Here is a 26,468-nt window from a genome sequence, read left to right as displayed (position 1 = left end):
TACAAAGGAAATTAATTGAATAAATAAATAGAAGCTGTGCCTCTGAACTGGTGTGGGCTGAGTGTTTTGGAGGCAGAGGAGGCTCGGGCACTGCAGCCCCGCGCTGACAGCACCCCAGCGAGGGGCGGGCAGTGTAATCCGATTAACGAGTGGAAGGAGGGCAGATTTGATGGACTCCTCCCTTCAGAGCAGTGCAGGGGCTCCTGTGGGGCACAGTGCCCTGGGATAACAGTGCAGAGGGAGCTCCTCTGGCCTCCTGAGCCAGCTCGTTCCAGGAGTGATGATCTGCCTGTGTAGATGAGATCAGTGATGCCTGTTCTGGGCGAAGCTGAAAATCCAGCAGGAGTGGCCCAGTCTGTTCCTCGGGATGTTTCTAGGCTGCTTTCAGAGCCAGCTACAGCGATGGCTTGTCACAGAGTGAGCAAGTGCTGGTGATTAGAACAGGGTTAACAAATCCTGTCATGAGGGAGTGGAATTTTAAGCACTAGAGAGAAAATGTGTTTTTTAGGAATTCCCTGTGTTCTGGTGGAGACAGCCTGGCCTATTAGCAGGCATTCCCAACTCTTACCTACACATCCTGGCCCCAGAGCATAACAGCTGCTTTGCAAGGCTTTTCCCTGACCTTTCACACCTAGACTTGCCTTCTGAGAACTCCTGATGAGTTCTGTACTTCAGCTGGGAAAAAACCCTCTGGAGAGAGTGCTCAGAGCTGCTCCAGCAATGCTGTCACACAAAATGGTGGATTAAAGCAGGCCAGAAAATAATGGGGAAACTTCTGTCAGTAACTTGTTTGTAGCATACATAGAACACAAATTACTAAAACTAGTAGATTTTTGAATTATATTAATTTGAATTAGATTAATTTGAAAATTGGATGTTTAAATTCTGCATTAAATGTGAAGCAACAGAAACTTCAGAACGTAGCTGAGCTCTTTGCACTTTGCAGTAAGAATGTTGTGGGCACTAATGCAGTTGTTGATGTCAGATTTCTAAGTCAATGTGAGTCAGCAGTCAGGGTAGCTGCTGTTAACTAGTCTGCATCCATTCATTCCTTGAAATACTTCTTTCCCTGGACCTCTTTCAAGCTGCTGTTTTCTTGGAGGGATAAACAGCAAGTTTTAGACTGTTACATCTCGTCTGCTCTTGCCTTTAATATCCTTTTGCAAGCATTTTGAGTTAGTTTAGTCTTTATTTTTAATCACAGTTCAGATTGACAAAATCCAGTAGCCACTTCCTGGCCATTACTGGTGGTAGAACAAGTTTGTGCTAGAAGGGAGTGGGAGTGAACAATGTTACCTCCAGCTTTGAGCATTTCTGTTGGAGCTCTGCTTGGACAAGTGTGAGGAGCAGCTCTGTGAAGTTGGCCTCACTGCTCCCACAGCAAGGCAGTGACAGGGCTGAGGAGGTCCTGGGAGTTGAGTCTGTGCCAGGGGATGTTGTTGCCCATGGGGAACAGGCCCTGCTGGGAGATGCCAGTTTAGTCTGAAAGCCTTTTTGTGGAGCTGCTGTTTCTTATCCTGTATTTCTGAAATCTCAGTCCAGTGATTTGCAATCTGGACCAGAAAGGACTCTCTGACTCTGTTCCACTGGTAGAAACAGCTGCTTTGGGCTTCTAGAAGTGCAGCTGGCACCAGGTGTTTGTGTGGGCCTCAGCACTGTTTGAGCTCCTTCTCCATCTGAAAGTCCCAGTGCAGCCTCTTGACAGGTGGCTGTGTGAGGAGCAGAGCTCTAGGGCTTGTTTCAGGATGTGACTTCTGTTAGAGCTGCTGTTTTTGTCACTAATAGTCCCTTATCCTGCAGTTTGAAATTGCTGTGCAGTCCAGAGGAATGTTGCTGTTTGGTTCCCTGGGGGGGGAAGGCCAGGAATTAGTCTCAGCTAAATGATTTCTCAGTTTTCTGAAGAAAAATTCTGTTAGTTGGAAACAGAAATAAGATATTATTTCATGGTTGAAAGGAATTCTTCTTGTGGGTATGTTTGGTCTAAGGGAGGTTCCTGCCTTTAGGAAGAATCTGTTCCTGCGTCCTGAAAAATGGAGCATAAATTTTGAAATACTTGTATTTTGTGTGTGTGATCACTGAGCAAAACCGCTCTGGAACTTCACTAGATACACAGCAACTTTGGGCTTCAGACCATTGTTCTGATTCGGAGTACAGAGTTAAGGGCTTGGAATATATAACATTGCAGGCACATCACAAGGAATGGCTGCTCATGGTGCTTTGCAATATTTAGCCATATCCAGCCTGTGTCAGTTCTATATAAAAATCATTCTCATGGAGAGGTCTTTGAGTTTTAAGCTTACTCAGAGAGTGTCTGTGAGTTGGGGTTTTGTTTAGGCCTCATGTAAAAGGTCAGGAGGCTTTTCTCCTCCTTGGACAAGCAGCACAGTGCAGACCAAGGCTTTTCGGGGCTGTCTTCAGAAGTCATTTTGTCTGAGTCTCTTTTCCCTGCAGAAAGTGAATGGAAAGAACTCATGTCCCCTTGGTTAATTGAGACTGGATGATGAGCTTAAGGAGGGAGGTACCACTTTAGTTTGAGCCATTTCTGCCCTACTTGTGAAAGCAAATTCAGAAGCTCCCCCAGATTTCTGTGCTCCAAACTCCAGTGGTGCCAGTTTCATTTCCATTTCTATGCCAGGCCTTGAGCAGCTGCACAGTGAGGCTGTGGATGGTTCAGCTCCAAGAAGCGGAGCTGGCAGCTCTGCTCCCTCTGCCTGAGGACGGCAGCCAGGGGGGAGTCAAGTGTAGTTAACACAGGGAAGGCACTGGTGCAGTTTCCCTGCTTTAGCCAAGTGCCTGGTTTTTTCAGGACAAGCAGTCACAGACTTTAGAATCTGTTTTATGCAGGTGAGACTTGGCTGTGGTTTGTTTTTCTCCAGAGATTTCTTGATTTTGTAGTCAAACAGAAGCAAAAGCAACTTAAGGCAGGGAAGATCAGGCTCTGCTTTAGTGTCTTTGAGACTGTTTTGCTGTTGGCATTCAAACTAACTCTAAAAAATGAGAAAGATTTTGCTGCTTGATTATCAAATCCGAAGATTCCTTGACAGGTGCTGGTGGTGTGTTGAGAGGATAAAAGTGAGTTGTTATATATAAAATTTTGCTTTTAGATTTGTAAGGAGGTTCTTCAAAGTGCTCCATGATTACCTATTAAATACATTCTTACAAATTGAGTAACGTTTTTTCTGTGTTGGTGTTGTTTTCAGAATACACCGATGACAGTGCCCTGATTCCCAAGAACTCATCGGTGATTGTGAGGAGAATCCCCATTGGAGGAGTGAAGGCTACAAGCAAAACATACGTTATGTAAGTACCCCGAGCATTGGCTTCCTTGGGAGGGGTCAGGGTGCAGAGTGGTACTGACAGCAGGGACAGAGCCCCTCACACTGGATCTTCCTTGTTAAAGCTGCTGCTGCTGTTTGTTGGCATGAGGTGGATTTTAATGTCTGTCCCAAAGGAGACTTAGATTTTGAGGTCTGCTGGGACATGGGTTCAGACTCTAGCAATGGTAACTTTTAAGGTGGTTCTATTAAGTTTGTTTTGGGTTGATCTTTCTGAGATCCAAGAGCAGATCCTGTTTCCTCTACATGGGGAGATTCCTTTATATGTGTTTGCTTTCTTAGTAAAGGCAGTTATGCATTCTAGTGTAAACTTAGCATTTGTTTCCATCTCAGAAGACTCTGATTCTGGGTGTTTGACTATTTCCTGCATTTGGGGGAGGCGGGGCAGGATATGGCAGGTGGTTTTGTGCCTCACATCAGGGAGGGGGTTGTATAGTAGCTGGAGAGGAAAGGCCAGGGGTTGCCTGCTGGTGACTCCTGCAAACAAGAAGGTTCATTCTGAAGTGATTGCTGTTTCCTGCGGTCAGGGTCTGTTCCAGGCAAGACAGAAAGCACCGTACCCTAAAGCCTACTGGCTTTTGTGCAAGTACCATGAAGGAATAGTTAGTCCTTCCCACACTCAAATCTCAGAGGCAGTTTAGCACATTACCAAATGTGCTGGTTACCTTTCTGAGTCTGTCTGTACCCAAGCTGGGACCTGTGCTCCAGGCTTTAATTCTGTATTCCTGAGATTTACTGAGGACAGAGAATCAGGTGTACTGATTGAAATCACAGATACTCAAATGCAATTCTGACCGTAGGATTATTGCTACATTGGTGTTTTCATACAGTTCAGATCTATAATAGCTATATCAGCATTGCTGGAATGGGCATGTTTTCCAGCCTCCTTAAAGCCTCTCCACCACCAGCAGGATATTATACACTGCTGGTTTTGTCATGTCCTTCTAATGTTGGTTCTCAATAAAGTACCCTGAGGAGTTACAATGTCTTGAACAAGCAGTACAACATCATCCTGGTACCCATAAAGCATTTGCAAGCAAAAAGCTCTGGACTGATGTGGCTCTGTGTGTAACCTTGGGGCCTGTTGCTGCAGGAGTTGATGCAGTGCTTCCAGGCACTCCCTCGAGACTGTGGACCCACAGCACTGTGCTTGTAACCATGGCCTAGCTTTGGGGGTTCATTTCAGTATGTGCTGAGAGCTGTGCTGTCAGTGCACCCTCCCCTTGGGTTGGATGGCACCTCCCCTGCTGTTGTAACCCTGCCCTAAAATGGGAGGACAGATGCTGTTGGCATCAAAGATCACATCAGTACCAGCGTGGGGCTATAAGGAAAGAACAGCACTGCTGGGGTAGAGCTGAAAGGAAACCAGCAGATGAGCTTTCTGTTCTTCAACTGGAAACATGGCAGAAGCCCCTGCTGTAGAGTGGTTAATGTTTGGGGTGGGGAATGTCTGCTGGAGTGCTGGAGAGGCCTTCAGAAAGGCCTTACCCACCTTGCAGTAAATGGCTGAAGCCTCCACTCTGTGGTAATCCAAAGTATTTTAGTGTACTTCCTCACCTTCTGGAGGTATGTGGTGCAACTGGGAGCCTGGGAGGGATCAGCACTGGCAGGAAGCTGAGCCTTTTCATTGGTACATAAATTCCCCAGCAGCCTTTGCATTGCCTCTGCTCATGGGACACTTTGGATGATGTGTGGATTGTTTGTTAACTCTCTCAGTGGTTGCATGTGTGGTTCTTGATGAGGAGCATGCAAGTACAGACCAATGATATGTGGAATCTCAGCAAGTTTTCAAATGTAATACATATTTCCTAAAATACTGTAGCATTTTCAAGATTATCTGAAAGCAAATTCTGGCAATTAAGACCTTTTTTTTTGTCACAGGACTCCTAAATCGCACAAAATCCTAGAAACTACTTTCAGGTGACATTTCTACTACTATTTTTAGTCAATATAGCATATGTAACGTGTTTAATATTTTGGCACTTGGATGGCTAAATATAGTAGATCTCTGAACACAGTGCTTGGGCTTCCACAAAGAAACACTGTTCTAGAGACTGTGCTGCTGACACTGTTGTTACCCCTTTGTCACGTGACTGTGTTTTTCACTTGAGCAAAGTTGCACTTGTAGATTATGATTGTTGTTCTGTAGAAACTGGAGCCCTGTCCCAGGTACCTGTGTGTGATACCAGGGATGTACAGGTTGTCCAAAGCTGCCTCCACATTTCAGCCATTGATTTAAGAACACAGAACTCTAGTACGGACTTCATGGGTTTGATACTTAGAGAGTAGAGACACAATATGTGAGGACTTCCTCTTGCACTGTTGTGTTCTAGATCTGTGAGTCTTGAGTAATTTGTGACAAGGTAGAAATGTGATTTTGGGGGGTTTTTTTAGTTGCACTGAATGTACCGAGAGAGAACAGTTTATGTATACCAGTAAATGTCCACATTCACTAGAGTATTGGAGCATAATGTTGTGATGTGCAGGTTCTGGAGTCTTTGTGTTGGGTTCAAGTGCTTTGTTTTCAATTCTGATCACCTTTATTTCTTCTTCTAGAAGTCGAAGTGAGCCAGTGAGTGGGACATCAAAAGCAGTATGTAAAAACACAATCTCACACTTTTTTTCCTACACATTGCACTTAATTCTAAACAATGCAGCCTTTTATTAATTTGCCAAACATTAACTTAATATCTTTTCCAGTAAAACCTAGTGTATGTTGTAAATACATTGTATTTGATTCAGCATAGTAAAAACTGAGTAATGCCTTTACTTGCAGAGTTCTAATGTGAATATTGGTATTTGTGCCTAGCAATGCATTGTATTTCATATTGAATATGCCAGAATCTCTCCTGTATGACTCTGTGTTGTACAGATAATGTATGATCGTTTCAGATCCTGTAGGCTCGAGGTTTGCACACTGAACATGGTGCCATGTTCTACATCTGTCTGTCTATAGCTAGTGATATGTATGTTTGTATAGGTTGTTGTGTGCTTTTTGTTTCTTGCAATAAAAACTGTTTGGAGTGTATTTTTTGCCATTTTCACATTGTATCACTTAGCTTTTGTTTTTAAATACTTTTTTTTTGCCTAATGGTTTTTGAAAATGTTTATCAAAAACCACTGAGAAACCATTATTGTGAAACTTGGTGCTGTTCCTTACTTTTGACTTGGGGGTTCAAACAAATACCAAACCCAGCATATCCCAGACGTTTTGAGGACAGTTCTGTGCAGCTAAATGATTCCTTCTCATGTCCTTAAATACTTGGGTATTTGTTCCTGAAACTGTGTAATTGAAGTGATATTGTTTGGGCCCCTCTGAGTACAGAAATGTCTTTAATAGCCTGACGTGAATTTCGATATCGTTGCTACACAGAGTGGTATTCTAAAGTTCTGCATTTGATCTCTCCCCTTTATCTGGTGAAGCAGTTTAGTTCAACAGCAGTTTGTCTGCAAATGACAATATACAACACAAATTTTGACACCAGGTTAGAGCCTGGGGCGTTTGGGGGTGAAATCCCTGTCATTTTTCTTAACTTCTGCCTGCAGCACGTTTTTGGATCTGGGTAACTCTGAGGCTGGCTGCTGCTGTATTTCCCAAAGGTTAAGCCTTTCTTTAGTATACCACCACTTGGAATTCACATTTGGAAAAGGGCAGCATTTTCCTTCAGTTTTGCAAACACTGTTGTTGTGCTGCTAACATACAAATCCCACACGGAAATCCAGGTGATGGGGTAGATCTTGGTGTGCCACTTGGCCGGTACTGTGTGCAACTATGCCTTTCCAATAGTTCTTAGAGTACTGTTTGGTGGGGTTTATTTTTCATCTTTATTTTAAATATAACTGCTTCTCCTTCACTAGACTGGTGTGAGGCATTACACTAACCCTGGATCATTGGATCTGATCACTCGATCAGCCGTTAGGATCACTTAATCTAGAAATTCCTGAACTCTGGGGCTGTGTTCTGGGTAGAATAAAGCCTCTGGTCCCCATGGAAACAATGAACCTCAAATTGAAAATTTTGTGCGTAGATCTAAAATCAGTAAATGTGATATCTGTAATTCTATTGCTGATTGATTGGAATTCCTTTTTAGACACAAATGCCTCTGATTGTGAGTTTGAGTTAGTTGAACTGGCCCAGTGACCCTAGTAGTTAATGTAATGCATTTATGTAAACCACGTTTATAGTATTTGATCTAATTCAGATGGGGTTTTATTTCTTGAAAACAGTTCTTTTTCTTTTTGTTTACTAGCATGTGTATAAACACAAACCACATGTTCATAAATAAAGTTAACATTCTTTTAGCCTCGTGTGTTCCCTGGCATGTCTGTATTACATTGCTCAGTAGCATCTTACCATAAGCTAATGTAGATGTATCAAAAAAGAGAAAAGGAAAAATCCCGGAGTGGGAGGGAAGACTTAGTGTGAGTGAGAAGTAATGGCAGGAAAGGAAAGGCAAAGCAAAGCCATTCCTTGGTGTGCTCTGACTGTCCCTGGTTTGGGAGGGTGGAAGCCCTTGCATCCCTCTGTACAAGCCCTCCCTCTCTCTCACTGCAAAAGCCCAGCAGCCTCAGGAACTTCTGGGGCTGGAGACACAAATGATTTGTTCTTAAAGCTAACTCAGGTCTTGTTCTGAAGCGTGGGGGTTTGTTTGCCTTTATTTTTTTAATACACCCATTTCTGCATGTATTTCAGAGTGGAACCGGGGTCTTGGTGTAGTAGGGGTAAATCACTGGAAATTTTGTCAATTATTGATAGACAGTAAAGCTGCAAAGTTAGAATCAGTTAAGATTTCTTTCTAAAGGATGCACAAAAGCTTATTTTTAATGTCTTCATTGTCTTATACCAGCTGTCATTCCACATGTGGAACTGTGCTGGTGTTAGCACAGCCAGAGCCAGAGTGTGGGGCCTTTCTGCTGAACTGTGGGTGCTGCAGTCCATGCAGGGCTCTCAGGCTCTCTGTCCCTGCAGTGCAGGAGTGCAGGGCCATGCCCATTGCTGTAGCACTGTCAGGCACAGCTGGGAGCCTTCCTGGCTCAACTGGCAGTGTAGCCAAGCTCCAGGGTTTAGGAAAGCCCTGGAATTTCAGTGGAGCACTCCAGCAGTGCCATCAGCCTTTGCCTCCTCTCTTCTGTCCCCCTGCCCACTTGGCTTCGTGTTAGTTTTTGTCAGTCTGCTGCAGGAAATGGGAGTTAATACATTGGCTCTGGAGTTCAGGGTTCGGGGTCTGCTTTTTCTGGTTGTTCTTTTTTTTTCTCTAGTTCTTCTGCAGTGTTATCTTAGGGTTGCATACAAGTTCATGGAGATGTTGTTTCTACTTGACTGTTTTGAGGGACTGCCAGGAAATGCTTCAGTAGAAATTTAAAAGGAAAAAAAATAGGCAGAAATGTAGGACCACGGAAAGATGGCCATTGGGCAAATGCATTGAAGAGTACATTAATTATCTTTTTTTTGATGCTTTTGGTAACTGTTCAATATCACCTCTTTTAAGAAATTAGACTGTTGCCTGCAGGCCATATAATAACTGCTTCCTAAAAAAAAATACATGAACTAATTAATAGTTTACTAACTGTTGTGCTTCAGTTTCTGGTCAGTACTAGACTCTTTAATGCTAGAACTTTCCTAATTTATTTTTTTTTTGCTTCTGAAAAGCCACAAAATATAGTTGTGCGTGCCCTGAGAGATCACTGCTTTGCTTTTCCACATTTAAGAGAGGGGCATATGGAGCACGAGGCTTCAAAATGCTTGTCCAGACCTCCTTTTGAACAGGACTAGGTGCAAAGTGTTCTAGAGAGGAGAGGTGAATCTTCTGGTAAGACTTTCAGTGGAATGAAGGTCTCTTTGTCTCGATCTGAGTGATCCAAAGGCACACTTTTCAAGAGCTCTTTAGTCAGTAATACAGGAATATGTGCTATATGTGCTTTCCTGAAAACATAGAGGAGGAACAACTAACTGGAGTGAGGAATCATCTTCTGCGTGGAGATACTTTTTCTCAGAGTCTGCCAAAACTGCCCCCTTGAATTCTCCCACCACATTAGGTAGTAAAGGACAAGAGCTGTTTTAAGGAAAGGTTTTAATCTCTTTGCTGACCTGTTTAGTGGCCTCTTGGAGAGCTGCTCAGTTCACACTGAGAAATTTTATTCTACATTTTTCAGCAATTCAGATGTAATAAGCAGTGATTTGAGTATCTTTCTGGCACTGCTTTGCTGGTGTCAGGTTAAGTGCTGCTCGTGGCATGGTAGATTTCCATATATATATATTGGAGAAGATCAGAGTTGCCCTTTTTACTTGTGGGAAAACTGCCCTTCAGCACTAGTTCTCCATAAGCTCTGCAGTCTGTTCCTAGCTACTGGCCTGAGGACTCCACTCCTGAGAGCTGTTCCTTAGCCAGCTGGGAGGAGAAAAATGGAGACAAAAGCTCCAGGGTTGTGCTCTGAATCCATGTTTTCATCATCAAGTTTTGCACTTTCTTCTTTCATTCATTTAGCACTGGGCTGCTGTTAAAGACCAGGTTTGATCTGACTGCAAGCAATAATCTACATTCCCACACTCCCCAAACAGATTTGGGTGGCAGGGCCTGTGGTCTAATAACGTACAGGTTTTTTCAGGTTTTATAGTCTACTCTGTCATTATAAACACCGTTATGTAAATTATTGATGCAGGTTTTTTTCCAGGCAAAGTGACAGGTTACTTTTGTGGCTGCTGTTCTAGACTGGTTTATATTTGAGGTTATTTGGGTACTGACAGGAGGGGCAGAGTGCGTGTTCCAGGATTGCTGGGCCTGGCCTTCTTTCTGGCAGCTGCTGGGTTCACAAAAGCATCGCTGTGTGCATTTATAATGATGAGACATTCACTGATTCATTTATAAACTACACTAATATTAAGTTACCCGAAGTGATGCTTCTTCCTCAGTTAAAATTATTTACTTTTTTTAAATCCTTTTTAGCTGAAAATTGGCAGATTCCTTTACCCTTTTGACAGGGATCCCTCTCTGAGATATTGTGACCAGCAGGGTTGGTTATTTTAATTTCTTCTCATAACTATGTAGACACTCTTAAGCCATCATAGATTTGGACTTTGTTTTGAATAAATACAAATTACACTGGGTTGGAGTTGCCTCTGGGTGACACTCAGGGGATATAGTGCAGACATTCAGACTATAGTAGAGGTTAACTGTTGTTGTGTTTTGACTGTAGAACTTGAATATGTGTTTAATTTTTTGTGAACAGATTGATGACTCTTCTGCATCTATTTCTCTGGCCCAGCTTACTAAGGTATATATATATATTCTTGTCAAATACTTTAAAAAGTGTTTGCTTCCTAGTTTTAAATTGATACTGTGATCTATAGTTGGATAACTGTTGTAATTGGAAGAAACCCTTTAATCTTTAATAACTTAAAGTATTTATTTTAATTTTAAATTTGTGTATATTTTGATACTATCCTGTAAAGAGTAGTTCCCAGTTTGGGAAGATAGAAGGGGAGTACCTTATCAGCCTCAGCATAATGTTGCAGTATTACTCATCCTCAAGACACAAAGAAGAAGCGCTTCAGAAGCTGTTTTACCGTTTTTCATACGTTTCATTAATTTTGCGTTGGAAACTAACCCAGTTTGTACAGAAGAATTTAATTGGCTGTAAGTTCCGGACATTCCAGGGGGGTTTGACCAGCCACAAGAGAAGCGGTTCTGTACCATGGACAATTGCATGGCCATTTTTGAATTCCTAGTCATAGTTACAGACCCATTCTCTGAATGCTGCACAATTCCATAAATTCTGGGATTTATACAGTGGACAACCCGATCTAATTTGTTTGAACGCAGACTGTGTAAATTGTGTAAATGTACCTCATTGTTTATAGGAATATACCAATGTGTATGTGTGGCATCTGAGCAGCTGTGACCTTTCGAAACTGTTGTAATGCCATGTTTTGCTCGGGAACTGCTTGCATTTTTGCTCACCAATGTGTAATTTGTCTGGGAAAGCACTAGTGACTGCACTGTGTGGACAGACGGGTGCTCAACCACCGGTCCCTAAAGCTACAGGCAGCAGAGCAGGCAGGGCCTGAGGCAGAGCAGCTGGTTCTTCATCCTCAGAATAAAGTTCATTTCCTGTAAAAAGAGATCTCTTCCCACTGGTAACTTTTTCCCTCTTCACTACAGAAATTAAATTGTGTACATTGGCCAAAAAAGAAAAATTAACATACATATATATATATCTAGTTTGGAAGGGAGCCACCAAAAGCAATTGGTCCCCATTAGTGCTGTCCCTAAACATGTCCTCGGGTTTGTAACCTCATGTGAAGTTTTACTCTAAAATGTGCAAAGGTGTCCAAGGGGTGGGTGTACACATTTAAACTTTTGAGGAAATCTAAAATGCAGGAAGGTGCCACCAAGCAGCTCAGCACTGTTGCTCCCTCTAACCAGTCTAGTGCAGCCCGGCTCAGCACGGAGGCAATGTGTTAACAGTTCTCTGGTGATTATTACTATGTATGAAATGCCATATTTGAATTTTGGTCTATTCCTACTAATGTTTTGTGGCTTTTGGATGTGTTTTGTAAACTGTTTGGGTTCAAACAAATTAGTCAAGTATTATCTGTAAAGCTTTCTGTAACTGTTAATGGAAATGGTTTCATAGCTGGCGATCCGGATTCTGTTACTGTGGAGAAAAACTGTGTATATGAAACAACCATTTAATAAAATGTTGAAACTAGTTGGTTGCTTTTGTGAATGAATGATACAAAACCAAACCATGAGTGCTTGAGCTGAGTGATAGGTGCTTGAAGGCCCGAGTCATTGACAGTCACTCCCTTAGACCCTGCTTGTATCTGGACTAGTGTGTAATAAAAACATTTGAACAAAGACGACTTGAAAAATCAATTGCCTTCAGTAATTTGAAGATCTAGCTGTGCAGAAGGTTTATGTTACAATTTGTGTGTTAAAAGGACACAGTCAACTGGAGAAAACTGCAGGCTGTGTTTACTGTAGTTAAATCACTTCATAGGAGGAAGCTAGTAGGGGGGAACAGTTTGGGCTGCCTGCAGCTCCTGATGGAAAGAATCTTTTTCCTTGCTGAGGGATTGTAAAAGGCTTGAGTCCTTTTAATACTTCTGTGTCTGAAACTGAGTTGTGTGTCCTTTTAATGCAGCAAAATGTAAATAGTGCTACTTGCATCCATCTTAATTCCATGTCCAGTGGAGATCTTCTCCTGCCTATAGTCTGGAGCTTAAAAATCAGTTTGAAAATACTAGATATTGTAAGTTTTCTACAAATAGCGTCAGTCCTCTGAAGGAAATTGGATTGATTCTACAAGTCGTGCTGTAAGGTACAAACAGAGCCTAAGGTTTGAGTGCTCAGGAATGCTCTTTTCTAGTAGGTTCTCAGGCACATAAACATCATGTCATGGCGTAAGGACTCCCCAGAACATCTTCAGCACAAATGTTTGGTATAAGCAGCTGGTTTCATGCAAGCTCAGCTAGTGTAGTGCTGCTCTTTACAGGATTGGATGAGTGGTGTTGTCTTGGGCTGTGTGGGCTTAAATGTGTTTCTAATGTGTGTGTCAAATAATTACCTGTTGCACAGACTGCCAATCTGGCTGAAGCCAATGCTTCCGAGGAGGATAAAATAAAAGCTATGATGACACAGTCTGGCCATGAATATGATCCAGTCAAGTAAGTGTTGCTAATGTGAAACCTGTTCTTTGAAGTTGATCTAAAAATTTTAGAGATGTTTTTTTTAACGAGAAAGACACATGCATTCCTTTTTCTTTTTTTCCCCAAAACCTTGTAGTTACATGAAGAAACCCGTGGGGCCACCTCCACCCTCCTACACGTGCTTTCGCTGCGGCAAACCTGGGCACTACATCAAGAACTGTCCAACCAACGGGGTAAGGCCTGGGGGACGTGGGGGTTGTTCAGTTTTCAATTTTTTACCTTGAGAGTTAAATGCGTGAATACTCACAGTAAGAATTGTTTCTTTTGGAGTGAAATACAGAGGTTACATGGCAGTGTTGCAAAGCCCTTTGGATTCAAGGGAAACCTAGAATTATAAATGTGAAATTTTCTTTTCACTAGGTCACAGGCATTAAGTATTTCCATAGGTCTTTCTTTGTGAACTTCTGTGTGCAGTTTGATATATCTCAATATTATTGGACATTTTTCTGGTTTTAACTCTCTTTTTATGACAGTTCACAATTTTTAGTATTTTGCCTAAAAACAAGATGTTTCTGTGTCCCCCATCTATTGGATATTTGCACCTTTAATAACCCCACTCCCTAGTTGAACACTAATGCTGTTTAACATGGGTCAGTGACAGTGTGCATGAGAGATTAATTCAGCCTTCACTTATAGATTATTTGTATGAGTTTATCTAAGCCCAGAATTCGGCTCCCTTTGAACTGCCCTTTGGAGGAGGAGCAGGTTTGGGGGATTTCACCCATAAGGAACCTACAGTTAAAGCCAAAGAATATTGATGAGTTCAAAACATTGCTCCAGCCTCTGGAACATCCTGGCTGAATCCCTGTAGGGAAATGAGTATTTTAGTCCAACAACCCTTACACTCGGTCGGAGAAGAGGGTTAAAGGCTTTCGTGCTTAAAATAGTCATTGAAATCTCGTTTTCAGTGTGGACCTTGAGATATGTCTGCATTTGTTAACAGGACAAAAATTTCGAGTCTGTTCCCAGAATTAAAAAAAGCACAGGAATTCCAAGAAGTTTTATGATGGAGGTGAAGGACCCCAACACAAAGGGTGCCATGTTGACCAACACTGGGAAATACGCGATTCCAACCATAGACGCGTAAGTGTGGGTTGGTTGGGCTGACCAGAGGGGGAGGGAGCCGGGTGGAAGTGCCCGAGTGGCAGCACAGCCACACTGCCCAGTGCCTGGAGTTACAGGGGGCAGTCACTGGGGCTCCAATTTCAAATGTGTGATGGTGGCTAGCAGTAAAATAGGGGTCCTGCTGCTCACACCCCTGGGAGTTGGTTAAACACGGGGTGTGCTGAGAGACTGTTTCTGCAGCACATTTCAGCAGGGTTTGTAGTTGGGATCGTTCTCTCTGGAAACTTGTTTTGCTTCTGGTTTGTATTTCAAAGGCTTCATGCAAAATGTAACAAAACAGCTGTTGGACTGTGATTCCGTCCCTCAGATTTTGATCAGATCTCACGTGTGAAACAGGCTCAAGTTTTCTTTTTGCTATAAACACTTGTGTTTCCTGAGAATAATGACTGTTCTAAAGACACTTGGAAGCCCTTCTGGTTTTGTCTCCTGGATGTCCTTTTGTGGAAGCTGTCACAGAGACTTCTTTCATTTAGAAAATGTAATTACTGGGAGACCAGCTTTATCCTGAGCCTCCAATTTACATTTACCCTCTGGCAAAGGAGAGCTGAGATTCATTTCACCTGAGATGAGCTGTCAAAATATTTTTCTAGTTTCGGCTGGTTTCTTAGTTGATCCAATGAATAGGAGAATGCTGCAGGAGAAGATTTGTTCCTACCTACCTCTTCCTGTTTGGGATTGTAGTTCAAACTAAACAACTGTGTTTAAGAAGGCTGATGGGGAGGGACAAGAATTCCATAAATTATCTTTATTTGATAAAATCCAAAGCTTGGAAGAGTTTCCTTTTGACTTTTTGTTTTGCTTTCCCCACCCTCCCTCCAGGGAAGCTTATGCTATAGGAAAGAAGGAGAAGCCTCCCTTCCTGCCCGAGGAGCCGTCCTCCTCCTCGGAAGAAGATGATCCTATTCCAGATGAGCTGTTGTGTCTCATTTGTAAGGATATAATGACGGATGCGGTTGTTATTCCCTGCTGTGGAAACAGTTACTGTGATGAATGTAAGTGTTAAAATGCCCCGTTTGTTAATTCCAAACATTAAATTTGATCTTCTGAGAGCAGAAATAGGAGATAAGGAAATCGCTGTCTTAGTTCTGTTGAATATTTCAGTGTGTCCTGAACAGGAAAAGACTCTTCTCTTGTACAGGGGGTGAAAACAAGGCAGAAAGCTTTTTTCCCTTCTTAGTATTTAGTATTTAGCTAAATCCTCTTTACCTGCAGAAGGATGAGGATGACAACAGTGCATATTAATGCAGGTGATTACAGTGTTAGATATAAAATGCATTTAGTTTGTCCACAGCCCTTTCCCTCACACAGCATTCCATCTCCAACTTCAGGGACTTACTGTGGTCTACAAAGAACAGAGATTGAGGCATTTCATCCACATTCTTCCCCAGAGCTGATTAAAACCTTCAGAACTCAAACCTGCTCGTGGTTTTTTGAAATGTGTTTTGTTCATTAATCTGGAATGACTTCTAGCTGCACTAGAGTGGAAAAAAGACCAGCTGAGATGTCATGCCCCAGTCTGCTCTGCATATTCACATATTGCCACAGTGAAATATCAAACCTATCATTATTTGCTGCATGCTAAAAGTTTGGGTTGGAAGGGACCTTAAAGCTCATCTTGTTCCAACCTCCCTGCCATGGGCAGGGACACCTTCCACTAGACCAAGATACTCCAATCCCTGTCCAACCTGACCTTGAACACTTCCAGGGAATGGGCAGCCACAGCTTCTCTGGGCAACCTGTGCCAGTGCCAGTCTTTTTTAGTACTGAATGTTTATAACTTCATGCTCTCTGTTAAAGACCGTATTTCCCCATTAATCATGTGCTTGTTTTTATAATTGATGAGAACCAAAAAAGTTTTCTTAGTTTGATTAAAAACTGTTTTAATGTTCTAATTATTTCCAGGTATCAGAACAGCATTGCTGGAGTCTGAGGAACACACATGCCCAACCTGCCATCAGACAGATGTTTCTCCCGATGCTTTAATCGCCAACAAGTTCCTGCGCCAGGTAATGTGGTGACTTTGGCGTGAACTCTTTGGTGGAAAAGTCTATTTGTAAAAAGCTGAAAGGGAAAAAAATGTGAATTTAGATCTCCTTAAGCGAGACTAAATTGAGTAAGGCTAAATTTATTTTTCTAATACATAATCTATTACAGAAGCCTACAGCTCGTTAGAGACAGTCTGTGAAATTAACTACACACTTCTGTGTAATGGGGTGGCCTCACTTTTAAACTGGGTGTTAACACCAAAGCAGTTTAAATCCAGACACTCTGAGGTACCAGTCATTGATACCAGAGTTTAATGGGATGTGTTCATAGCTGAATGCTGATTGGGTTTATGATTAATAGCATTTACAGGAATACACAGTGATTTTCCTCTAAGGAGGCTTTTGTTCGTATCTCTACTGCAAGTTCCATATCACCTTTTCGTACATATTTTCCTACCTCCAGGCTGTGAACAACTTCAAAAATGAGACCGGCTACACGAAAAGGCTCCGTAAGATTCAGCAACAGCAGCAGCAGCAGCAGCAGCAGCAGCTGCCCCCACCACCCCCTCCACCACCACCGCCCCTCATGAGGCAAACGATAACGCGCAACCTGCAGCCGCTGATGCGCCCGGCCATGGCCAGGCAGCAGGATCCGCTCATGATCCCTCTGGCTTCCCTGGCCTCCCGCTCCGCCCTCTCATCCTTGGGCCCTGGGCCGTCCATGGCAGCTGGGCTGCCAGTGAATCCGTCTTCTGTGGTTGTCTCTGATCTCCCTCCAGCAGTGTCCCTCTCTCTCCGCGGGGAAAAGCCGGACGGACATTTTCGGTAAGGATATCTGGAGATCAACAGGAATTTAAAAGACACCAAAATGCTTAAGTTAGATTCTTCTTGAGCTTCCCAGCCATCACCTTATGTATCAGTAGTGACAGCTCCATGTCCTTGTGGGAGTTGTGTTTTTCTTTTTACTTGGGATGAGGACGCTTCGACAAGTTGAACATGTACCTCATGCAGGAATTTTCTTGGCAGTGTTTTTGTTTGGTTCCCTTACCAGTCATTCAGTACAGGTTTGCCCTGAAGGAGGGACTGTTTTTGATTTGAAATGACCAGCCATTCCTAAACTAGCCATTTAGTTCCATCAGACCTTAGTGTCTCATTCATTTCTTTTTAGTACTGAGGAAATGCTATTTTTATGCAAAAATCTGTGCCACTGTTTAGGGTTATATCCTTTAACCTTGCTGCCTTGGATGCACAGAGCCAGCTGTGCTGTCAGTACAGGGACCACGATTCAGAGGAGCCTCTAAGGCAGCCTCAACTAGCATAGAAACATCTTCTGATGGAATGTCAGTTCTTGCATCTTCCAAAGCTGAGACTGTGTGTGAGTTATACAGACTCTCATCCATTCAAGTGCAGCTTAATCAAATATTTTTCCAAAGAGCTTCCTCTCTGAATACCAGTATCCAAACAGACTCCTCAGCAGTGCTTCCTCTGGAGCCTGCCAACTTCACAGGTGTACATGTGGTGAAGGTTATTTTGGGATTTTCTTTCATTTACAGAACTCAGCCTTTTCTCACCTTGGACTTTGTATTTCAAAACGTATATTGTATTTCAGTTCAAAGCAGTGTTTGAATAACAAAACCGTGATTTTTGTAGCGATCCCGATGCTGTGTTGCCTCCTGCTCTGATGACCGCGGCTGAGCTTTCCAAATCCTCCCCTTTGTCAATCAGCAGTTTGTTGGAAGAGAAGGTAAATTTTATTTCAACACGTGCAATGATTCTTGTGTTGTATTAGAGCTTATTTTGTAACTGTTTGCATTTATTCCCAAGGGCTATCAGGTTCCTGTACTGAGACAACCAGCGATACCAAGTCTTCTGGGCCCTCAAGGACAATCAATACCCACAACTGGTAAGAAATTAAAACTTTAGAATTTCTTCTAAAACATTATCTTCAAAGAAACTTATTGAGAAATTTTTCTTCTTCCTGTGCCCGCTGTAACAGGTCATCCAATGAGAGCTGGTGCACTTCGCAGGCCAGGCTGGGAACTGTAAGTATTCAACAGAAATTCAATATATTACTAGTTGTAACCTGATAAATTAGTCTGTAACACATCACTTAAACAACAGCTGATTTATAATGAAATAATAGTTGTAGAGAATACAAGTAATAATTAATTTTCAAGTGGCTTAATTTAAATCGGCTTTAACAAAGGGGATCTGTGCTTACAGTAAGATTATTTAAAAATAAAACTCCAGTACATAATTGAAAAGAAGACTCTGAATAATGAACACTTTTTGAGGAAACCATAATTACATATAAAAATTAAACGTAATTAAAAGATCGGATGGAAAGCCGCCCTTTTGATTACTGGCTGAATAAGGCTGAAGAAATAGATTTCCCAGTAGAAATCAGCCTCCAACATTCTTTCTTTAAAAACTTAGTTGATATTGATTGAGCAAATTATTGAAAAGTTGAGGCTGTTATTTTATGACACTTCTGTGTTTCTTCAATTCAGTCATCTCAAAGGGCCGAGCTGCTTTCTCACATTGGAGAAAGGAGCCTGTTTAGTTGTTATTGCAGTGTCAAGGTAGTCCTTCATGTATTATACATTTGTTACAGCCGGATTGTAAGGGTCATTGTGTTTATAAAGTCTTAAAGATAAATCAAAACAAAATCCAAGATCCATTCCCCAGATTATCTAAAATCTCTAACTCAGTAAGCAAGAAAATAACAATTCAACAATAACAACAGGCCAAATACATCATGAGGCAGGAGCACAGGAAGCATGAGCGGGAGAGGTTAGGAGAGATTTGAGAGGTGAGTTAATCCCACACAGCGCTTGGAAGCTCAGGAGTGTGGAGCACGGAGTGTATCCAGGAGGGACAGAGGAGCAGTGGGCACTTGGCTTGTGGGAGATGGGGGTGTCGTGGCAGCCTCATCCACAGCCCCAAAGCTGGGTAAGGAGAGGAGGCTGAGGGAGCTGCTGGGGCGAGGCTGTGGAAGGCAAGTCCAGGACTGCAGAACTGAGTGTAGTCTGAAGTGAACAGAAAGCCGGAGACCAGTGAGAACCAGGAGAGCTCCCGCCGTGCTGCCGCTTCGCTTTCCTCTGTACGCTCAGGACAGGCTGTGACAAACAGTGACACATGTTTTTGGGTTTCTTTAAAGTTCAAATCGAGGACGCCCGCACAGTGACCGTGCCCAAAGGACTCAGGCCCCATCACTGCCAGCATCAGCACCAGTCTTTGTGCCTGTGCCTCCACCTCCCTTGTATCCTCCACCACCCCATGCACTTCCTCTTCCTCCGGGGGTACCACCACCACAGTTTCCTCCTCAGTTTCCACCTGGGCAGCCTCCATCCGCTGGGTACACTGTCCCCCCTCCCGGATATCCCCCAGCTCCTGCAAACATGTCATCAGCTTGGGTCCCAACAGCAGTGCCAGCGGCTCATTCAAACACCATCCCAACGACACAAGCACCTCCTCTCTCTAGGGAGGAGTTTTACAGAGAGCAGCGGAGGCTTAAAGAGGAGTAAGTATTTGGCTCGCTAACGTTGCCTTGTTTTCATGTCTGTGTCGGGGGAGCGTGTTGGACTGCAGTTACACTAAAGTGCATCTGACCTAAGAAAAAGTGACATAGTGTTTCTTCCAATATATTTTTCATTGCAGATGGTAAATATGCAAAGCTAAACCAAGATAAATGTAATTCTAAAACTTTTCCTAAAACTTGTAGGAACTGTTTTTGCTTAAATAGGATGTTCACCTTTTGCATTGCATGCAGTAAACATTTTCTCATATTGGCCATGTTTTGTTTCTTGATGTCTTTTGTAATAAAGGTCAAACTATAATTGTAATAAAGGTCAAACTTATTTTAACAGGGAAAAGAAAAAGTCCAAACTTGATGAGTTTACAAATGATTTTGCTAAGGAATTGATGGAATATAAAAAGATTCAAAAGGAGCGTAGGCGTTCGTTTTCCAGGTAACTGCTTTACATGTCCGTAATGGAGAAGCAGATTGTCTAGAGGAATCAGGGGGAGTTCCACTCCACCTCCCTGTCGTTAGATGGATTGGATGATTAAAGAATGAGCAGTGACAGGAGTGTCATACGCAGTTATTGGCTCCAGTGTGGCAGAGATCGCAGGTGACTGAGTTAGCATTGGGCAGCAGGCGCTGAGGAGCGTTGAAGGGTCTCTCTGTCTGAGGTGTCTGCAGTGACATCCTTCACTGCCTGACAGCCCTGAGGAGGCCGGGGATGGAATAGCTGTAAGGGCTGTATTTTCTGTGTCTCCCTGTCCTGATTGTAACCAGCCCCTCAAGCACTTTGGAGGAGATAGGTGAGAGAAATCATCCTCAATTCCACTTTTGTCTGTCTCGTGTGGATACATGAGAGATTTGAACCTGGACTGCAAACTGGGGGCTTTCACTAGTAGTTTGTTGACATTGTTACATTTTCCTTGGGAATTAAAAGCTCAGACTTGTTTGTAAGGAAATCTGAAATTGGTGAGGGACTTGGAGAGGATGAATGATGCTAATGAACGTACGCAGAATCTTGTGAAATGGTTCTTTAAAAAATAGCGAAAGAAAAACTTGTGAAGGAAAACCTGAGAGTAGCTGCTGTTTTCTGTCCCCAGAAGTCCCTTGGGCAGGAGTCCGAGTAGCTGTTTGCACTGATGTCAGGAGCTGTGCCAGAGTCATGGCACTGGGGCATTGACTAGAGGCTGAGGTTAGAAGCCTTTAGATAGGGTTTTTCTTGCAGTGTGGTCACTCGCCTTGGTTAGAGCTGGAGGCATGTGCAGGATTTTGCTGGCACACCTGACAATGTGGATTCCATAGGCCTGTCTGTACCTTTGCAGTACTAGGATTGTGCATCCTGTCCAAATTCCCAGAAAAGAGTGAAGTTAACTAGCTGTTGTTTTAACATTGGGCTTTGCTGTTTTCAGGATAAGTAGTGGTTTCTCGATGTTTGGTTCTGCACTGTAGCCACTCAGACTAGCTCTTTTTGCATCTTACTGCAACAAAAATGATTTGCACTGCATGTGGTTGCCAAGTAGTGACAAATGTGTGTGTTCCCATACCAGTAGAGGCCAGTGTAACCACCTGAAATCCATCCGTAGCTCTGGTAGCTCATGCAATAGAGTGAGTGAAAGTAGACTGACCCTTCTGTGTGTTCTGACACTAACAAAGCAGCAGCTGTTCTGTCTTGTGAGCAGAAACTTTTACATGTTATCAAGTTCTTCAATTTGCAGTAGCTTTATGTCAGCAGCTGAAAGAAGCTTTGACATAAGCATGTGGAGAGGAAAGAAAAAAATAAGTGTGGGAGGAAAAGAATTGGGGAGAATGACTGTTTGGAATTAACTTCTTTTTTTTTTCTTTTTTTGTGTTGTGTTTTTTTAAGGTCCAAGTCTCCCTATAGTGCTTCATCTTACTCTAGAAGCTCGTACACCTACTCAAAGTCCCGCTCAGGTTCCTCCCGCTCTCGCTCCTACTCGCGCTCCTTTAGCCGTTCCCATTCCCGTTCCTACTCGCGGTCACCGCCGTATCAGAGAAGAGGCAAAGGGAAGAACCGGAACTACCGCTCCAGGTCCCGGTCCCACGGGTACCACCGCTCGCGGTCACGCTCCCCCCCGTACCGGCGATACCACTCCCGCTCCCGCTCTCCGGTGTTCAGAGGGCAGTCTCCCACCAAACGGACTGTCCCACAGGGGGACGCGGAGCGGGAGTACTTCAACCGCTACCGAGAAGTCCCCCCGTACGACATGAAGGCTTACTATGGTCGCTCTGTGGACTTCAGAGACCCTTTTGAGAAGGAGAGATACAGAGAGTGGGAGAGGAACTACAGAGAGTGGTATGAGAAGTTCTACAAGGGCTATGCCGTGGGCGCTCAGCCACGGCCTCCAGTGAACAGAGAGAACTTCTCTCCAGAAAGGTTTGGCCCACCTGGGACCAGACGAGAGAATTCACCATATGCTCGGGGGCGGAGGGAGGAGTATGCTGCTGGGCAGAGCCACAGAAATCGTAATATTGCTGGAAACTACCCTGAAAAGCCTGGGAGAGAGAGCCATGGCATCAAAGATCCTACAAAATCGAAAGAGAAGGAGGTGGAAAATCCACTGGGAGATGGCAAAGGCAATAAACATAAAAAACACCGAAAGCGAAGAAAAGGGGATGAGAATGAAGGATTTCCTGATGCTGAGCTGTTAGAAGGGGCGAGAAAACCAAGAGAGCCAGTTCCCACAGAAGATGCTAAAACAGACTCTCTGTTCATGCTGCCGAGCAGGGATGATGCCACCCCTGTGAGGGATGAGCCCATGGAAGCGGATTCTATTCCTTTCAAACCGGTGTCTGAAAAGGAGAAAAAAGAGAAGGATAAGCCAAAAGCAAAGATCGAGAAGACAAAGCGGAAAGTAGAAGTGGCAGCTGCTCCAAAGAAAGACAACGTGGTGAAACCAGCTAAAGCTTCCCAGGAGAAGGTGGACCCCGATCGCGAAAAATCGCCTCGAACAGAAACACCCATGAAAAAACTGAAGGAGGAGCTGCCAAAGACAGACAGTGTTAAAACCTCTTCATCTCAGAAGGATGAAAAAGCTCTCGGTACCCCACGGAAGGTTCACCCCAAAGTGGCAAAGGATCACCCAGAAACCAGACCAGCCAAGGAGGAGAAGGCAAAGAAAGAGCATCCAAAAGAAGCCAAACCAGAGAAGTCCTCCAGCAAGGAGGACAAGTCAAAAAAACCTGCTGAGAAGAGCAAAACTTCCGATGCCAAAACTGAGAAAAGAAAAAGAAAAGCAGAGGAAAAGGTTGATAAAGAACACGAAGCCGCTTCCGCAAAAGCCTCTAAACCTGAAACTGCGGAATCGAAAACATCACCCAAAGGGAAGGGTGAGCCCGAGGGGGAGAAAGGAGAGCGAACACCAGAGAAGGATAAAGCTGCTTTTCTTAACAACCCCTCCAAAAAGATTAAACTTAACCGAGAAACTGGAAAAAAGATTGTGAGTGGAGAAAATGTGCCACCTGGAAAAGAAGCTGCGGAGAAACCTGAGCCCAGCAGCAGCAAAGTTAAGCCAGAAAAGGCAAAGGGAAAAGCGAGAAGGAAGGTGACAACAGCTGATGGAGCGAGCTCAACTCTTGTAGATTACACCAGGTACCTCAGCAGTGCCTTTCCTTTGCTTTCTTTCCTACTCTCCCCTCCAAAAACAAGTATAGAATTCTTTATGGTGTCTAATGAAAGGAACAGCTAAATCCGTGCTAAACAAGGGAATAATCTGTGATCTTCCCTGTGAAACTGTACTCAGGTCAAACTCACATGTTATCAAGGAAAACAAGCAGTTTGTACTGCACAGGAAGCCAGTAGGGTTAGTTCATTGGTGATGCAAACTCAAAACAGTTAATACATTTGTTGGAGACTTAAGATAGCGTCTTGGGTTTTAAAATGTCTGTTTTTCTAAGGAAGAACACTGGGACATGAGGATAAAACTTTGTCTGTCCGTACCTCTGCATAATTTCTTGCTTTCATGTGGAAACAAGAATGGATATCTAATTTATCTGCCATTAGGAGAAATAGGACATGAAGGAATTACCAGATCAGACAGTCCTCAATCTGATAATCTTGTGTCTTTGTTAATTGAATATATAGTAGCAAGATACGAAATTAATTGATTGCTCGTAATCTCAGCTAGTGGACTCAGCCTTTCTCTTGTCTCTTCCCTTAATTGAACATCTTTTGGAAAAATGATGAGAATTTAGAATTGAAACATGAGCCAGTTTATAAAATGTTCGCAAAGCTGGCTGTAGGTGCATCCTGTTACTAATGTCCATGTTTTTCCTCCCAGCACGAGTTCTACTGGGGGAAGCCCCATCAGGAAGCCCGAGGAGAAGCCAGACACCAAACGAACTGTCATTAAGACCCTGGAGGAGTATAACAATGACATAACAGCCCCTGCTGAGGATGTCATTATCATGATCCAGGTCCCCCAGTCCAAGTGGGATAAAGATGACTTCGAATCTGAAGAGGAAGACATCAAAACCACCCCCCAGGTGCCCCCAGCTGTAGGAAAACCCACCAGTGTTATCAAACCGGTGAGTGCAAAGACACCAAACCCTCTCAAACACACTGAAAAGGAGATGGAGCCTCTGGAGAAAACACAGAAAGCTGTGAAAGAGGCCAGTTATGAAAGCGCCCAGCATGATGCCAAGAGTTCCAAAAGTTCCGTGTCGAGTGAAAAAGGCAAAACCAAAGACCGGGATCATTCTTTGTCAGACAAGGACACTTCTGAGAAGAGGAAGAGCAGTGTTCAGCCAGAAAAAGAGCATTCAGAACGTGTGGCTGAACAAGGAAATGGAAAAACCATTGCTCAGTCTTCCAAAGATGGCAGATGTTCGGAGAAACACGACAGTGGCCGTGGCTCGGCTGTGAAGGACTTCACTCCCAACCGGGACAAGAAGTCTGACCACGATGGCAACAGGGAACATTCGAGTTCCAAGCGCAGGGATGAGAAGAGCGAATCAGCGCGGAGGAAGGACTCCCCGTCCCGAACCAGAGACTCCACAGCAGCGCAGAAGAGCAAACCGAGGGAGGAGCGCGCGGAGCCGCCCAAGAAGGGCCCCGCGGAGCCCAAGCGCAGCAGCTACAGCCCCCCCCGGGAGCGCAAGCCCGCGGAGCACAAAGCTGTGCACGACTCCAAACGGCCCGAGGAACACAAACCGCCGGAGAAAAACCCTTGCAAGGAGAAGGAGAAAGAGAAGCATGTACTAGAAGTCAAGAGCAATAAGGAGAAGGAGCCAGGTGGGAATAAACCACCCGTGAAACAGGAATCGCCGGAAGCAAAGCCAGAGAAGGAGGCGGTGGCGGGGCAGGGCACGGCGGGCGCGGCGAAGCCGAAGCCCCCGGTGAGCAGCAGCAGCAGCAGCGCCGCCCGCCTCTCGTCCGACCTCACCCGCGAGACCGACGAGGCCGCCTTTGTGCCCGACTACAACGAGAGCGACAGCGAGAGCAACGTGTCTGCCAAGGAGGAGGAGGCTGCAGGGAAAACGCTGAAAGAAGCGAAAGAAAAGGCTGTGGAGAAGGTGAAAGAGGAAGCCGCAGCCCCGGCTCCCTCCGAGCAGCCGGAGGCCGGCAGGAGCCAGAGCCAGAGCAGCCCCAGCGTGAGCCGAAGCCGCAGCCACACCCCCTCCGAGAGCCAGACCCGGAGCCACAGCAGCAGTGCCAGCTCAGGGGAGAGTCAGGACAGCAAGAAAAAGAAAAAGAAGAAAGAGAAGAAGAAGCACAAGAAGCACAAGAAACATAAGAAGCATAAGAAACACATGGGAAACGAACCAGAATTGGAAAAGAGCCAAAAACACAAACACAAGAAGAAAAAATCGAAGAAGAGCAAAGATAAAGAGAAAGACGACCAAAAAGTGAAATCTGTCACGACATAAACCGACAGATAATGAAAAAATGACTTAATTCCTAAGTCATCTGTATTAATTTTGTTAAAATGTAAACGACTTCAAGCGTTGTAAATAATGACATGAGAGACCCTGTGCTGCACTTAAAATATTGCTGCTTGATTATTTGATTTTTACATCAGAGCTTTATAAAAGTGAACATTTTGTACAGAATTGTGAGTTGTGACCATGTAACATGAAAGGTTTTCCTGGGGCATCTTCTTTTTAACCACCATTAATTAGTTTGGGTGGAGTTTACTGTACTGTGAAGAATTTCACATTTGGGTTTTTTTTAATTGCCTGGCAGAAGCAGCTGGTACCAGTTACCAAATACCGGCAGATGATTTGCAGAATCCATTACAGCCCTGTTATGTCACTTTTTGATTACAATAAAGAAGTTTTCAGTAAATGACCCAATGTGGTGAGATTTCCAGTGAGAGCTGAACACAAGCAAGGAACATCCCAACCCTTCCCATCCCTGGGAGTGTCCAAGGCCAGGTTGGATGGGGCTCGAAGCAACCTGATTGAGCGGAAGGTGTCCCTGCCCATGGCAGGGGGAAACCATTTCAGGATTCTAACAGTAGTGCCAGAGAAAAAGCTTGCTGGGAGCTAATGTGTGAGAAAACTTATCAAGGGCGGTAATTTTGGAAAGACTGGTGGGACCTTAAATGTCCTGCCCTGGTGGAGGCTGGGGAGGTGCTGGAGGAGGTGTGCTGCATCCATGTGCCAAGGAGCCAGGAGTTTGTGGGGTGGAAGGTAGGCTGTGACCCCAAAACTGCACTCCCTCTTACAGCTGGCACTGACTGCTTGAGGTAACGTTGCACACAAAGCTGTTGTGTGGATGCCTTGTTCTGGTTTGTTCAGAAAGCTGTTGTCCTTTGGGGTTGGAACTGGAT

General features: G+C 44.0%; 1 protein-coding gene across 7 annotated transcripts in view; it reads left to right on the top strand.

Moving 5' to 3' along the window:
- RBBP6 (RB binding protein 6, ubiquitin ligase) overlaps nt 1–25,984 on the top strand; it is a 28,685-nt gene extending 2,701 nt beyond the window's left edge. The window contains exons 2-18 of one of the 7 annotated variants that reach the window (XM_017823170.1): nt 3,201–3,300; nt 5,217–5,255; nt 5,892–5,928; nt 10,563–10,607; nt 12,914–13,002; nt 13,121–13,217; nt 13,988–14,127; nt 14,989–15,161; nt 16,072–16,175; nt 16,618–16,979; nt 17,805–17,898; nt 17,979–18,057; nt 18,151–18,196; nt 19,315–19,677; nt 20,024–20,125; nt 21,542–23,287; nt 23,976–25,984. In XM_017823170.1, the coding sequence (XP_017678659.1) occupies nt 3,201–3,300; nt 5,217–5,255; nt 5,892–5,928; nt 10,563–10,607; nt 12,914–13,002; nt 13,121–13,217; nt 13,988–14,127; nt 14,989–15,161; nt 16,072–16,175; nt 16,618–16,979; nt 17,805–17,898; nt 17,979–18,057; nt 18,151–18,196; nt 19,315–19,677; nt 20,024–20,125; nt 21,542–23,287; nt 23,976–25,563 (5,204 nt within the window). In that variant the 3' untranslated portion in view covers nt 25,564–25,984. Of the gene's footprint in view, nt 1–3,200; nt 3,301–5,216; nt 5,256–5,891; nt 5,929–10,562; nt 10,608–12,913; nt 13,003–13,120; nt 13,218–13,987; nt 14,128–14,988; nt 15,162–16,071; nt 16,176–16,617; nt 16,980–17,804; nt 17,899–17,978; nt 18,058–18,150; nt 18,197–19,314; nt 19,678–20,023; nt 20,126–21,541; nt 23,288–23,975 lie in introns of those variants that run through there. The other 6 variants (XM_017823171.1, XM_017823173.1, XM_017823172.1 and 3 more) reach the window with 6 other exon arrangements.
- The last annotated feature ends 484 nt before the right edge of the window (nt 25,985–26,468 follow it).

This window comes from Lepidothrix coronata, unplaced genomic scaffold (genome assembly GCF_001604755.1).
Source record: "Lepidothrix coronata isolate B3197 unplaced genomic scaffold, Lepidothrix_coronata-1.0 Scaffold101, whole genome shotgun sequence".
Taxonomy (NCBI): domain Eukaryota; kingdom Metazoa; phylum Chordata; class Aves; order Passeriformes; family Pipridae; genus Lepidothrix; species Lepidothrix coronata.
Note: the sequence above shows the minus strand (reverse complement) of the source record. Positions and strands in the feature narration are given on the sequence as shown.